At 40.5% G+C, this 14,250-nt stretch overlaps 1 protein-coding gene across 1 annotated transcript in view; it reads left to right on the top strand.

Moving 5' to 3' along the window:
- The window catches only part of LOC135079882 (tyrosine-protein kinase hopscotch), a 39,950-nt gene extending 26,637 nt beyond the window's left edge, over positions 1-13,313 (top strand). The window contains exons 12-22 of the mRNA XM_063974509.1: positions 1,389-1,586; positions 1,975-2,125; positions 2,813-2,951; positions 4,070-4,147; positions 4,251-4,363; positions 4,674-4,892; positions 7,793-7,945; positions 9,214-9,381; positions 10,451-10,623; positions 11,528-11,677; positions 12,176-13,313. Coding sequence (XP_063830579.1) covers positions 1,389-1,586; positions 1,975-2,125; positions 2,813-2,951; positions 4,070-4,147; positions 4,251-4,363; positions 4,674-4,892; positions 7,793-7,945; positions 9,214-9,381; positions 10,451-10,623; positions 11,528-11,677; positions 12,176-12,323 — 1,690 coding nt within the window. The 3' untranslated portion in view covers positions 12,324-13,313. The remainder of the gene's footprint in view (positions 1-1,388; positions 1,587-1,974; positions 2,126-2,812; positions 2,952-4,069; positions 4,148-4,250; positions 4,364-4,673; positions 4,893-7,792; positions 7,946-9,213; positions 9,382-10,450; positions 10,624-11,527; positions 11,678-12,175) is intronic.
- The last annotated feature ends 937 nt before the right edge of the window (positions 13,314-14,250 follow it).

Genomic DNA, 14,250 nt, shown 5'->3' with positions numbered 1-14,250 from the left:
GGGTTAATTACTAATTAAGCATTTGTACACAAAATAGGGCTCATTTGGCCACACTATTTTACATTAATTGCCTTTATGGCTAATTAAGACTATCATCAATTAAAAGTAAATAACTATAAAGATCTACACATAATTATCTTTCTAATTTACATATTATAAACACGATCTGTCAACTATTACTAGGTGAAATTACCAATTTAAGTATCATACATAAACAAAGGGCTATTAAACTATACATTTTTAACTGTTTTCTAAAATAAACTATACATTTTAACTGTTTTCTAAAATAAACTATAATTTAACTGTTTTCTAAAATAAACTATAATTTATACATCTCCAATATCACATACATCTATTAATTAATTAATTAATTAGAGACTTTACACATTACTAACTGAGAACCAACTAAGAGAAAGTGGACTGTATTACGAAATTATCAAAATTAAAACTATTTACTATTTAACTATATAAACGAAAATAAAAAACGATACAAAATTGAAACAAAACGAAAACTATTTTACAACTATTATGTTTCGGAGGCCGTCCGTCGTGCACACATCTCCTGATAATATTTTAGCTAGTAAGCCTAAAACCAATGTTTTCCATGAATAATTTTAAATAAGAATTAGAATAGAATGCAATTCACGAGTTTATTTTAAGAGTTTATTACTTAATTATTTTTTATAACATTTCTACTTACTTACCTTTAGTATGGAAGCTGGAAACATTGAATTTTCTGATAGATCCAGTTTATTCTGTAACCTATCATTGATATTGTTTGAAAGAGCTCGTAAAGCACTTTCAGGGTCAGTAACCAGTTTTTCGATATCTTGTACAGTTTAGAAATAATCGAGTGAGATCACTTATCGTTTCCACCCTGTATGCTCTGTCACGTCATAATATGTGAAATTCACCCCTCCCGTGCCGCTCCCGAACCTCAGGCATTGTCTCAGGATCGCGACGTTAAAATTACAATTAGAAAACTTAATTCTCACCATATAAAAAAATCTCATGAGAGAATATGCATTTACTGGATTCTTTCATCTATATTTAAACCAGCAGACAGTGGTGACTGAGTTTGTTGCGGCGCTTCTTCTCAGCACTTGCCAAATGTTTGTCTCGAAGCGCTGATGGTAGGGCAAAAAAAGAATGAGACATGTATAGGCTCCTTAAGAGCATTTGACGATTTGTAAGTACTAATTTAATTAGTCTAAACAAATAAAGATAATTTTGATTATGAACATCTACACATAATAGTAGCTAAATGTGGTAGTTGTCAAACCTATTTTTCTTGCAAAAAAACTGCATACGTAGCTTCATAAAGGTTCTTTCCTCACCACCCCCCACCAAAATCTCTAAAAATCGAAAATACTCGAATTATTTTCCAGAAAACACGGCGATAAAGTGAAACCACTCCACCTCAAGAAAGTGGCTGCGATGCTAGCGCGCGCTCTGTGGGACCTCTCAGAAGCGGGGCTTATCCACGGGTACATTAGATGCAAGAGATTATTGTTGGCGGCCTGTGACGCCGACCGAATTGTTGTCAAGCTGTCTGGGCCTAGCCTGAGGCCGTATACGCCTATCGAGTGAGTATTCTAGCTTTGTTGCTATAGCTCTTTGAACTACGTTTACTGATGCTATTCACACGAAATGAACAAAAAACTTGTTGAAATATAGAAACAAAACTCTGACCCCTCTTCGTCTCCTTTGTAAAAGAGAGACAAACAAAATTGACACACACACACACTGTCAAAATTCGGCGCAACTCCCCGATAATCCACGTTAAATTTTGTCAGTGTGTGCGTGCGCGCCGCATACGTATTGGCGCGCTCACATACAAACCGCGTTCGGTGCGTTTCTATTAAGATAACCTACTCATTTGTATTTACTCTGTCGCCACTCACGAAACTCAGCCTAACTAAATAGACCTACGAAGGCTACGACCGGGTCACTATCAATATGTATCTCTTGCAGCATCCACTGGATGCCGGTGGAGTTTTTCCCGGACATGAACCTGGCGAAGCGCTCGGCCGTGGGCGACATCTGGGCCTTCGCCACCACGCTGTGGGAGGTATTCTCCTACGGCGTCTCGCCGGCCGAGACCAACCCCGTCCTCACTGAGAAGGTAATTTTAATTTAGAAATGTTTAACATAGTCCTACTATCCTACTAATATTATAAATGCGAAAGTTTGGATGTCTGGATGTTTGTTACTCTTTCACGCAAAAAGTACTGAACGGATTATGATGAAACTTTCCAGTATTATTGTTTATAACCCAGAATAACACATAGGCTATAATTTATGACGATATGTGTCAAACTAAATTTCACGCGGGTGAAGCCGCGGGCAAAAGCTAGTTGTAACATGGTTCCAAGAAACAATATCCCCCTTTTTGTATGAGAGTTGACACCACCGATCAATTGACATACTTTTCGAATTGCGATTCTTCCGTTGGTTTTGTATAACAGTTGGCACTACTGGCGTGTAAGGTCCTGACTCGCTAGTGTCTAAGATAGTAGCGTCAGCTGGTGAGCGCGATATACGATAGGAGAACTATAGCATACAACAGGGAATGCAATAAAGATATTGACTATTGACTATTCACCACGCTATCACTACTTTCGAAACATCTTGCTAATCGCCAGCGGCGCCAGCTAATTCGGTCCACCAAGGCGGAGCGGAGCAGAGAAGAGTTTTGAATAACCAATCAGATTTTACGCATCGTGTGCTGATTAGCTCAAACGCGGTGGCGCGGTTCATTTATTTATTTCAACCAGCGTAAATGATTCACTTTACCGTGGTGTTACTTCAGAGCTACGAGCTGGGCGACCGCCTGCTGCGGCCGACGCACTGCCCGGGCGAGGTGTGGGCGCTGCTGGCTCAGTGCTGGCGCGCCTCCCCCATGCGCCCGCAGGAAATAATGCGCGACATCAACCACATGCTGCACAGAGGTCAGTGTACTGATATAATATGCTTTTCTGCTGCTTTAGTGATCATAACACGACCACATGCTGCACAGAGGTCAGGCAGATATACGCTCTTCTGTTTCACTGGTGACCACAACACCACCATAATGCTGCACAGAGGTCAGTATACTATGTGAGCTTATGCTGCTCTGGTGATCACAACACCACCATATGCTGCACAAGTCAGTGTATTATGTGCTCCCTTATGCTACTCTGGTGATCGTAACACCACCACATGCTGCACAGAGGTCAGTGTGTTATGCTCTCTCATGCTTCTCTGCGCCCCGATTGCGCTAAATATTTTCAACTACAACGCGACTGGATGACGAACAAAAACAGCTAGTTCAAACGTAGCTGCCACGTAAATGAAACGCTAATGCGTCTTTGTGTAAAAGCTAAAAGAATGCTATTTTATCTCAAACTCAATTCAAACGCTTCACGAATATTTCCTGTGTTTTAGTAATTTAAGTTTATAAAATAAGGTGTGGAATTTTAATGGAAAGTGCATAAATAACTTTACCGCGATACCGAATTATTGCACATTAGCTGGAATGAAAACGGTGTGTGACTGGAGTGTGGACTAGAGATGAAACGCGAATGAATTGGAGACATTACAAATTAGCGCAATCGGGGCGCTGGTGATCACAACACCACCATATGCTGCACAGAGGCCTGCAACTATAGTCTCTACTGCTGCTCTGGTGGTCACAATACTGGTGACCAACATCATGAACCGTCATCATAGATTTTAAAGCCTGCGCAGACGAGGTACTTTTGTCCACAGTGGACAAAATTCCCTGGATCCTGAAAAAAATGTCTGCTGAGAACTTGCCACTGGCTCAATGCCACGGATTGTACTTTTGTCAAGTCCGGACGGCGTTCTCAGTTATTGAGGACAATTTTTGTGTGGGGTACTTTTTGTCCCATGTGCGTGTTTTTCTATATCAATAAACAAAAAAGTATTTCGTAGATAGTCCCTTGTAAGGTGTCTGCTCTGCAAAGTACGGAATCTTATTTTAGAATTTGATTATTTTACGCTTTCCAAAAGCAGCGCAACAATTCACTTGTATGCCTCATGCTATAACATCTCATTTCATTTACAGAATACGTGCCTATTCACGAATATGAAGAACCAAAGATCTGCCTCAACCATCCTATGGATACTACAGACACAGTGTCAAGTAAGTCAATCACTTTTCGAATTGTAAAATCTCAGTCTCTTTTCCTTTGGAACTGATAATTTCTTATAAAAGTAAGACATATTTTAATGGTGTTATTTTTTAGGCGACAGGTTTGCGCCAAGTGAGCTAAGCGACGCGAGCAGTAACAAGTCGCTAATATCGGACAGCAGCGCGCCTTCTCTCAACGGCACTCTTGTCAACCACTTTGAAAACCACGTAAGTATATTAATTTCCAATTTCATGTACTTCTATGTTGTTTATTTATTTGCAATAGGTATACATAACTTATTGTCTAATTTAGATCAAACAGAAAAAGTTAGATAAACTTTAATCAAGGCATTTTATCGATTTTTCGCGATAAGCACATACAATTGTCGTCTAAAATCATCGATAAGATTTTATCACGACGCGTATTCTAGGCCGGCTGAGGATAGTAAAGGTCTCGGTTTGTCTTTGTTTAAGCCAGAGTCTAAATAATCCGCTGATAATGACTCCGCCGCTCTACAACGGTTTCTTTTGTTCCCAGTTCCCCAACAACAACAAACTAGCCAGCTCCCTCGAAGGCATGAGTTCCGTAGCGCTGGCGCTGCGCTCGTCGTCTTCGCTGCGTAGCGCGAGTGCGAGCGCGCCGCTCGCCGACGACCCGGGAGAACAATTCGTGGCGGGAGGGCAGCCGCGACGAATGCAACCGATTGTCACGCGAGGGTCTACGTACTTTGTGACGCTGACTAAGAGGATTGGAAGCGTGAGTGATATCTTATATTCTTTAGTAGTATGTAGAGTCTTTCTTATTTGGAACGTATTACAATTCCCAAATATGCGTCATAAGCCGATGACCCGGGAGAACAATTCGTGGCGGGAGGGCAGCCGCGACGCATGCAACCGATTGTCACGCGAGGGTCTACGTACTTTGTCACGCTGACTAAGAGGATTGGAAGCGTGAGTTGAAAGTCCAAATTAATTATTAGAATGTAGGCAAATTATGGGCTGTATGTCCCAAATATGCGTCATAAGCCGACGATCCTAGTGAACAATTGTGGCGGGCGGGCAGCCGCGACGCATGCAACCGATTGTCACGCGAGGGTCTACGTACTTTGTCACGCTGACTAAGAGGATTGGAAGCGTGAGTAATCTATACTTATAAAAGCGAAAGGTCACTGATTGACTGACCGACTCACTCACTCATCACGAAATCTCAAAAACTAAAAGTGCTAGGAGTCTCAAATTTTGCATGGGTTCCTTTTAGAATGTAGGTGCTCACTAAGACAGGATTTAGAAAAATTCAACCCTACCCCTAACGGTGGTAAAACGGGATCCACGGGTACAAAGTCGCGGGCGGCTGCTAGTATCTTATATTCTTTAGTAGTATGTAGACTCTTTTTTTATTTGGAACGTATTACAAGTCCCAAATATGCGTCATAAGCCGACGATCCTAGTGAACAATTCGTGGCGGGAGGGCAGCCGCGACGCATGCAACCGATTGTCACGCGAGGGTCTACGTACTTTGTGACGCTGACTAAGAGGATTGGAAGCGTGAGTAATATCTTATATTTTTTAGTAGTATGTAGACTCTTTCTTATTTGGAACGTATTACAAGTTCCAAATATGCGTCAAGCCGACGATCCTATAGTCTTTTTCACCTAAGATGATCCGTATGACGTTTCGAGTTTGAAAGATTTAGAGATGTCACATAACTAAACCATAGCGATTTATCTATCGATTTTTTTCGAAGAGTTAGTAAAACCTACTTTTAGATAAATATTTTGTATATGTGTTATTTAACAAAAAACATGTTTTTTTTAATTACAAATATTATTGTAACAATTTTTTATTAATAATATTCAAATTTCATGGTTCGTGTTCAAAAAAACGATTCCTAAAAAGTACTGGTTCTGTTTCTTTAAATGAAAAACTATTAATTTATTTTCAATGCGTTTATTAAAGTCAATAATCGAAAAATACAGTTGATTTTTGTGATGTTTTTAATAACTAAGTATTCACTGCAATCGATTAATGAACCGCGGAAATAATCGATTTTATTATACAACAAATACCCCAGCACTAAATCTATTCCGTTTCACACATTGCGTACATTAAATAAAAAATATTTTTACATCGTATTTAATTAAAATATAATCAATAGACTCAGATTTTACTACATATTTCAAGACAAGTAGTTAATTTTTTTTTTATTATATTGCTAATAAAATACAAATATTTTTTTAAAAATATTCTGCATATGTAGTATGCGTAATACGGATAACCTTGAAGTGTCATACGGATCATCTTACGTGAAAAAGACTATAGTGAACAATTTGTGGCGAGAGAGCAGCCGCGACGTATGCAGCCGATTGTCACGCGAGGGTCTACGTACTTTGTGTCGCTGACTAAGAGGATTGGAAGCGTAAGTCCAAATTAATTATTAGAATGTAGGCAAATTATGGGCTGTATGTCCCAAATATGCGTCATATGCCGACGATCCTAGTGAACAATTGTGGCGGGCGGGCAGCCGCGACGCATGCAACCGATTGTCACGCGAGGGTCTACGTACTTTGTGACGCTGACTAAGAGGATTGGAAGCGTGAGTTGAAAGTCCAAATTAATTATTAGAATGTAGGCAAATTATGGGCTGTATGTCCCAAATATACGTCATAAGCCGACGATCCTAGTGAACAATTCGTGGCGGGCGGGCAGCCGCGACGCATGCAACCGATTGTCACGCGAGGGTCTACGTACTTTGTGACGCTGACTAAGAGGATTGGAAGCGTGAGTAATGTCTTATATTCTTTAGTAGTATGTAGACTCTTTCTTATTTGGAACGTATTACAAGTCCCAAATATGCGTCATAAGCCGACGACCCGGGAGAACAATTCGTGGCGGGAGGGCAGCCGCGACGCATGCAACCGATTGTCACGCGAGGGTCTACGTACTTTGTGACGCTGACTAAGAGGATTGGAAGCGTGAGTAATGTCTTATATTCTTTAGTAGTATGTAGACTCTTTCTTATTTGGAACGTATTACAAGTCCCAAATATGCGTCATAAGCCGACGACCCGGGAGAACAATTCGTGGCGGGAGGGCAGCCGCGACGCATGCAACCGATTGTCACGCGAAGGTCTACGTACTTTGTGACGCTGACTAAGAGGATTGGAAGCGTGAGTTAAAAGTCCAAATTAATTATTAGAATGTAGGCAAATTATGGGCTGTATGTCCCAATTATGCGCCATAAGTCGACGATCCCGGAGAACAGTTCGTGGCAAGAGGGCAGCCGTGACGCATGCAGCCGTTGTGTGTTCTAATCATAAGTCTACTGTCATAGTGGTAGCAGACCCCTTTGATCGCCAGACACTCCTGTCTATTGACTGTCAAAATTTGCTTATGCCACAGCATACATGCTTCTTTTAGCATAGGTGTTCGGATTTTGCGACTTCATGCGCGATATCGAAATCGCGTTTCAGTGACTGTTCTCGCTGCGTCGAGCTTTGAAAAGCGATTTAATCGCCGAGTTTCGCATTTTTAAGTGGGCGGCTAAATCGCCGATCGCTAGTGCTAAAAGTAACATGTGTGCTATGGCTCTACTAAACGATTCACCATCAATAATGAACCTAGACATATGTAGCATAAAGACCAATTTTCTCCAACACAGGGCAACTACGGCGAGGTGTACCGCGGCTGGATGGAGTGGGACACGGACGAGCGGCTGGAGGTGGCCATCAAGAAGCTCACCAAGCAGGCGCACGCCATAGACAAGGACAGCACGCTCTACATCGACTTCAAGAACGAGCTCGAGATCATGAAGGTGACGTCACTAAAGCCTGGTCCGTGAGCACGTAGAATTTTGTCCAATGACCCCAAGCTACCCATCCTTATCGCTCGCGCGTAATTATATTGCTGTCGCGACTGTGCGGCGGGCGCCCGCAGTGAGTGTGCGAGCGCGACAGCAACATAATTACGCGCTGCGAGGTAGCTTGGGGTTATTGGAAAAAATTCTACGTGCTCACGGACCAGGCTTTACACTATACAAAGTAAAGAGCTAAAGTTCGAAATATAGTAGACGGAAGGTTTTCACCTTGGGAACGCCGCGCTACACTGCGCTGGTCATGCTATTTTTTTTTATATAAAAGCGTTAGAGCCTACGCAACTCGAACGGGTGCACGTTCGAGTTGCGTAGGCTCTAACGCGTAGTCGACGCTCTTTTTGGGACATTCAGTATATTACCAAAACCTTCTGCCATGTTGAGTTTGCATTTTTGAGCTGTTCTCGCATAATACAGTACGAGTTTTCACCAATGGAACCAATAAAATGATAACCAGATTCTGGCGCTCTGCATTCAAGTTCTTTACGTGCAGAGTGCTGAGATATCATGCGAAATTCTTGTAAAGATTCTTGTTTTTCACAGTCATGTCTATGTATCACGGCCTACTCAAATGAGAGTTGTTTTTCTTATAGACTAAGAGCTAGTGAACGCCAGACCTACGTCATTTTATAAACACTAAAAGTTTGTCAGTGTATGCTCCCTATATCCCAACTTCCCAACTAATATTATAAATGCGAAAGTAACTCTGTCTGTCTGTCTGTCTGTTACGCTTTCCCGCTTAAACCTCGCAACCGATTTTGATGAAATTTGGCATAGAGATAGTTTGAGTCCCGGGAAAGAACATAGGATAGTTTTTATCCCGGTTTTTGAAACAGGGACGCGCGCGATAAAGTTTTTCTGTGACAGACAAAATTCCACGCGGGCGAAGCCGCGGGCGGAAAGCTAGTAGGATATAATGTTGGTGAATTATGAAGTTTGGGTCATCGTGGCTTTGACAGCTACCCTAAAAAAACTGTCAAAACTGTCTGGCTGATGGGGAAACTACTTCTAATTATTGCCCAAATATTATACATAAAAATCAGATTTTATGGCCACGATGACCCAAACTTCATAATTCACCAACATTATAAAATATCCTGTATTCGGAGCATACGCTGACAAACTTTCAGCTTTTATAAAATGACGTAGTTCTGGCGTTCACTAGCTCTTAGTCTATTACAGAAGTTTACAACTAACGATACATTTTACAGTCGTTGAACCACAACAACATAGTGAACATCCTGGGCTACTCGTGGAAGCCGGACGTGATGATCGTAATGGAGTACCTGGAGGAGGGCTCGCTCAACTACTACCTCAAGTTCCAGGGCGACAAGCTGTCCATCACGCACCTGCTAATATACGCAAGGGACATCGCCACGGTGAGTTGTAGCAGAGTAAATACAAATGAGTAGGTCATCTTCATAGAAACGCACCGGGCGCGGTTTGTATGTGAGCGCGCCAATACCGCACGCACACACGAAGTTGACCTACTCATTTGTATTTCCTCTGGTTGTAGTGTTACAGAAAGCAACTGGGTTTGTGACAAACAGTCAATGCTAGGCAATAAGGGTTCTTTATTTTTCTTGCAACTATTTTCTGCCACACTTACCATTTGGGCTGGCTTAAACATGATGGGATCTCGATTTTTGGATAGCACAAATGTGGGATTAACGAGTTTATTTTAGTTTTTTATTTTTATTCTTACATAACGTTATAGCTTAATTTCTAAACAGCAATCCTAAGAAGATTGTTATGCCAGGGCAATTTTCGTGTTACAAATAGAACCAGCTTTTCAGTGAAATATTCCCACATACATAATGTAAATGCTTTTTGATTTTACGTCTGAAATCGATATGATGACACGATTATAATAGTCCATACATTGTAGTAGTTCCGTTCCGTTTCAGCCAAATGACGTCCACTGCTGGACAAAGGCCAAGTAGTGCAGGTGCGAAACGAAAATAAAAACAATAGAAGGATCAATGAGGGGCTTAAATCTATTCATGAGTGTAGATTAGCTTTGGAGTTATTTGCTTGTACCAAAGTTGTAGGTATCGTTTTATTTTTAAATGAAAGTTTGTGATGTCCTGTCTCCAGTCAGCGTCAAATAATTCGTGACACGCAAAGTAACCAATTAGTTCGCAACACATTCTTTGTTACAGTTGCAATAAAGTTGTGTTGTTAACTTTTTTACCACTGGGTGTCACGAACTATTTGACGCCGGCTGTACATAGAAGTATGTGTTAAATAGAATGTCCTCTTCCCAGGGCATGGAGTACGTGTCCCGCAAGAACATAGTCACTATCAAAACTATTTTACCTTACACACACATACGTATAGATTATTATCTCTCTATCTTGCAATATTTTGATCACGTGATGGTGTATACTTAGAAGTGTTGCTGTTTGTACATAGAAATATGGGGTAAATAGAATGTCCTTTTCTTAGGGCATGGAGTACGTGTCCCGTAAGAACATAGTGCACCGCGACCTGGCCACGCGGAACATCCTCGTGGTGGACAAATACCACGTCAAGATCTCCGACTTCGGGCTCGCGCGCGCCATCCCCAAGGACGACGACAAGTACAAGCTCAAGACCGAGCGATTGCTGCCCATCAACTGGTATGTCCTCCACTGCTTCTAAGATAAGGCTTAAAGTACGGCCAACGAGAAGCGATACCAAATGTAAACAAACCCAATGTCTTGGGTGAAACCGTCTGACTTTGACATATTTTGGCGGGAGAACGAGACATTATGACAAATACATAAGATGGGAAGAGACAGAATATATTGTCAACTCGACAATCGTATCGACCTTTTGTATCGCTGCTAGTTGGCCGTACTTTAGTTAGTTTTGCAGGGCAATCGAATACCGCCCTAATAGCCTCATGATTGGGCCATTGTGCGCGATTTATCTTCCCACTCCAATCACCCCAGATCCCCCCAGAAGGCAAGCAGCCCGTCTAGGCTGCTACAGGCCTCCTGCAGCGACGATGGCTTAGTTAATCCAGGCTTCCTTTCTTACTATTCTTAAACAAAGTAACATTGGTGACAGATTCAAATGCACGATCATGGCGCGATGAAGTTACGGACGAAAATAGTTATATGGGTACAGCAAGGTCTAGCGTTTAACTCAACCAGTCCCTGTGGTATGGAAGCGGCACGGATGTTTTTGGGACGTCAAAAGTCAGCAAGACTTCAAATATGCTTGAGATTTGTATGCTCTTGTTACGTCATAATATTATGTCAATGTCACCTCTCCCGTGCCGCTCAGGCTCTAATAAAATTGAGCAAAGCGCTAGATCTATCATATTGTGTCATTTTAACGAGATTGCAAGATTGACTGACTGGTTTCGAGGCTTTACCTGTCAAATATCTAAGAACACGAGTAGTGACACTTGTGTGTTAAACATCCGCTTGATTTTTAGTGGGTAGCCCTCGTCTTTCGAGTGAAGTATGTAGTTCAATGCACTTTGTCTCACACAGTCGAATCAATATCTTAACTTACCTTATTATATTGTCCCAGGTACGCGCCCGAGTCTGCGAGTGACCCGTGGATGTTTTCGACCAAAAGCGACGTGTGGTCATTCGGCGTCACAGCGTGGGAGATATTCACGCGCGCCACGCAGGAGGTGCCCAAGTTCGACATGACGCGGCCCAAGGAGCGGGCTTCTTGGTAAGCTATCCTTGTAGGAATAGGAGTAGAGGTCATTTTGCCTTGGCGTGCATATTAGGGCCATTCTTATTCTTAAGAATCTTTTGTGTGTTGTTGTATGATACTGTAATAGATAGATGAGACGTAAGTATACTAAGGCTGAGTTGCACCACCTAACTTTGACCGTAACTTTGACGAAAACCGGTGTGTTTTGTATGAAGTTTGACAGATTTTTGACGTTTGTCAAAGTTAAAGTAAGATGGTGCAACCCAGCCTAAGTAGTCAAAATTGACATCATCAACATCACAACCCGATCGACGTACTGGCTGATCGGCTAATTTCGCTGAAATGCGACTCTTCCTTTCACTCACCCGCGTTCGTTCCGCCTACTGTACCAAAGCGTCGATGTGACGTCACGGCTGCCGGTGCGCAGTTAACTCGATCGGGTTGTAATTTTGTCTGTCATCTACTACTTGTCAATGCCCTCGTCACGTTTCTAACGTATTTATATTATTCCAGCTTTCAAATACCCGACGACTGCCCATCTGAGATCTACCGATACCTGATGACCGATTGCTGGAACCTTGAGCCAAACCGGCGGCCCACCTTCACAGAACTCAAGATTAAGGCCAAACGCTTTCTAGAGGACTACGACCAGGGCACGTAAGAACATCCTATACACATAATTCCAACATGGAACTGAGTTTTATACAGCATTTTGACAGTGCGTTTGATACCTAAGTACGGAAGTTTTGTCATGAATTTGTTGAAAAATTCTGAACAAATCGAACGAACGTTTTTATGTATTTTGCAATATCCTAAAGTTTTTACAGACGGTTTAAATTAATTTGCACAAATATACAGCAATAGATGAGCCATTTTATATTATTCTCGGTTATTTTAACATTTTATAATAGTTGTTTACTTATTTATTTATAATGTTGCACAATTTTCTAATTCGTATGTTTTCTTTGTAATAAAGACTACGATTTTAAGAGCAATCAGTAAGATGGCTCTAAAATATTCTTGATAATAATTTTTTAGACATTGAGTATCAAAGATTATAAAAAAACGAATGTCGAAAGAAGTAGATATGAATTGAAAAGAGATTATGGAAATAAATGTTTTAAAATATAAATTCCGGTCAATTTGATAGTAAATATGAAGCAACATGAATGATGAAGTTTGATAAATCTGTAAATATGATGAAAATGTGTTTTTGTGGTTCCTCGAAGCATTTGCCTTAGTTCTTTATTGAAACTTTATTGTAAATATTTTGTTAAATCAATTTACTTTTAGCTTGTAAGTTAAAATCGCAATCTCAGTTTGTATTTAAGTTTTAATATGTGCAATCAAATGTAATGCAATCTGATAAATAAAAACCGCAGTCCTAGCAGTTTAAGTTCAAATGAAGAAGTATTTGAAACAGATATTGAAGGTATTTTCACAATCCTGCGTGAGTTACGTGGGGCATATGTAGTGCGTGTATATTTGTATGAGAAGTCGAAAGCACCGCGTACGCACCGTTTCATTCTCATAAGAACGGCATACGCCCCGCGCACATAATGTGGTTCTATGAATATGCCTTGAGAGGTACCGTAAACCTATGCATCCTTGCCATATCCGAAAGCATTTTAAATGTATTAAAATGCATATGAAAGAATCGGGAGATCATTTTCTATATATTTCTGTACTGATTTCATAGAGATTGTACGTATAATTTTATTTAGGACTCTGCCCAGATTTGAACAAATGAGGTTGCGTGTATTATGGACTATTAAACCAAAGATATTATAACGATTGTTCTATCTAGTGATTAAGATTCGTTTAGGATAATTATATGTATAATATTATCACGTTTTATGACGATTTTATGTATAATGTAAATATTTTAATGAATGTGACGCAAAGGGTGAATATTTAGTGTTTTAAATTCAGATCGTTTCACTATCTTAGATTAATAAAACCTAGATAGATAGTCAGTGCACGAAAGGTGAGGCAGTTTTTAGGGAGCCGGCACGGCTCACCCGTAAACGTCACATGAACTGTCAAAGTGAAAAATTGGTAAACACGTCCGACGAATTTTAATTAATTAAAACGGTTTGTGCTGTGAAAGGGTGTCTAAAATACATCAGAAAAACGAAAGAAAGTGACCAGTGTTACATTTCATAAAAGTAAGTACTACAATTCGACGCGTATTTTGCTTGAATTTGGCTTTCAAAAATTAAATACGGGAATGATACCAGTAACAAGAAAATTTATTTCCCAATTGTTCGCCGTACAAATACACTTCCTTTTTTATGAAATCGAGACTTTTAAGTCGATTTATCTTATTGTTATTAGGTAGGTACTTTGAATTCAATAAATAAGTAAGCACATGATGCGTTTTGTTTTTGTTAATTATAAAATAATTAAAAACGTATTAAAAATTTCCCTACTTTCGGGAAAATCGCCTTCACTGTCTACACTCCCCAACAAAATTGACACTAATGACATAAGATTTTTGCCTCACTCTTGACGAAGCGTTTGTATGAAGACTATCCATCTAGGTTTTATTAATCTAAGTTCACTATTGTATTTTATTGAATAAATCA

The sequence above is a fragment of the Ostrinia nubilalis genome, chromosome 17 (genome assembly GCF_963855985.1).
Source record: "Ostrinia nubilalis chromosome 17, ilOstNubi1.1, whole genome shotgun sequence".
NCBI lineage: Eukaryota > Metazoa > Arthropoda > Insecta > Lepidoptera > Crambidae > Ostrinia > Ostrinia nubilalis.
The sequence above is the reverse complement of the archived record's forward strand: the minus strand, read 5'-3'. Positions and strand labels throughout refer to the sequence as shown.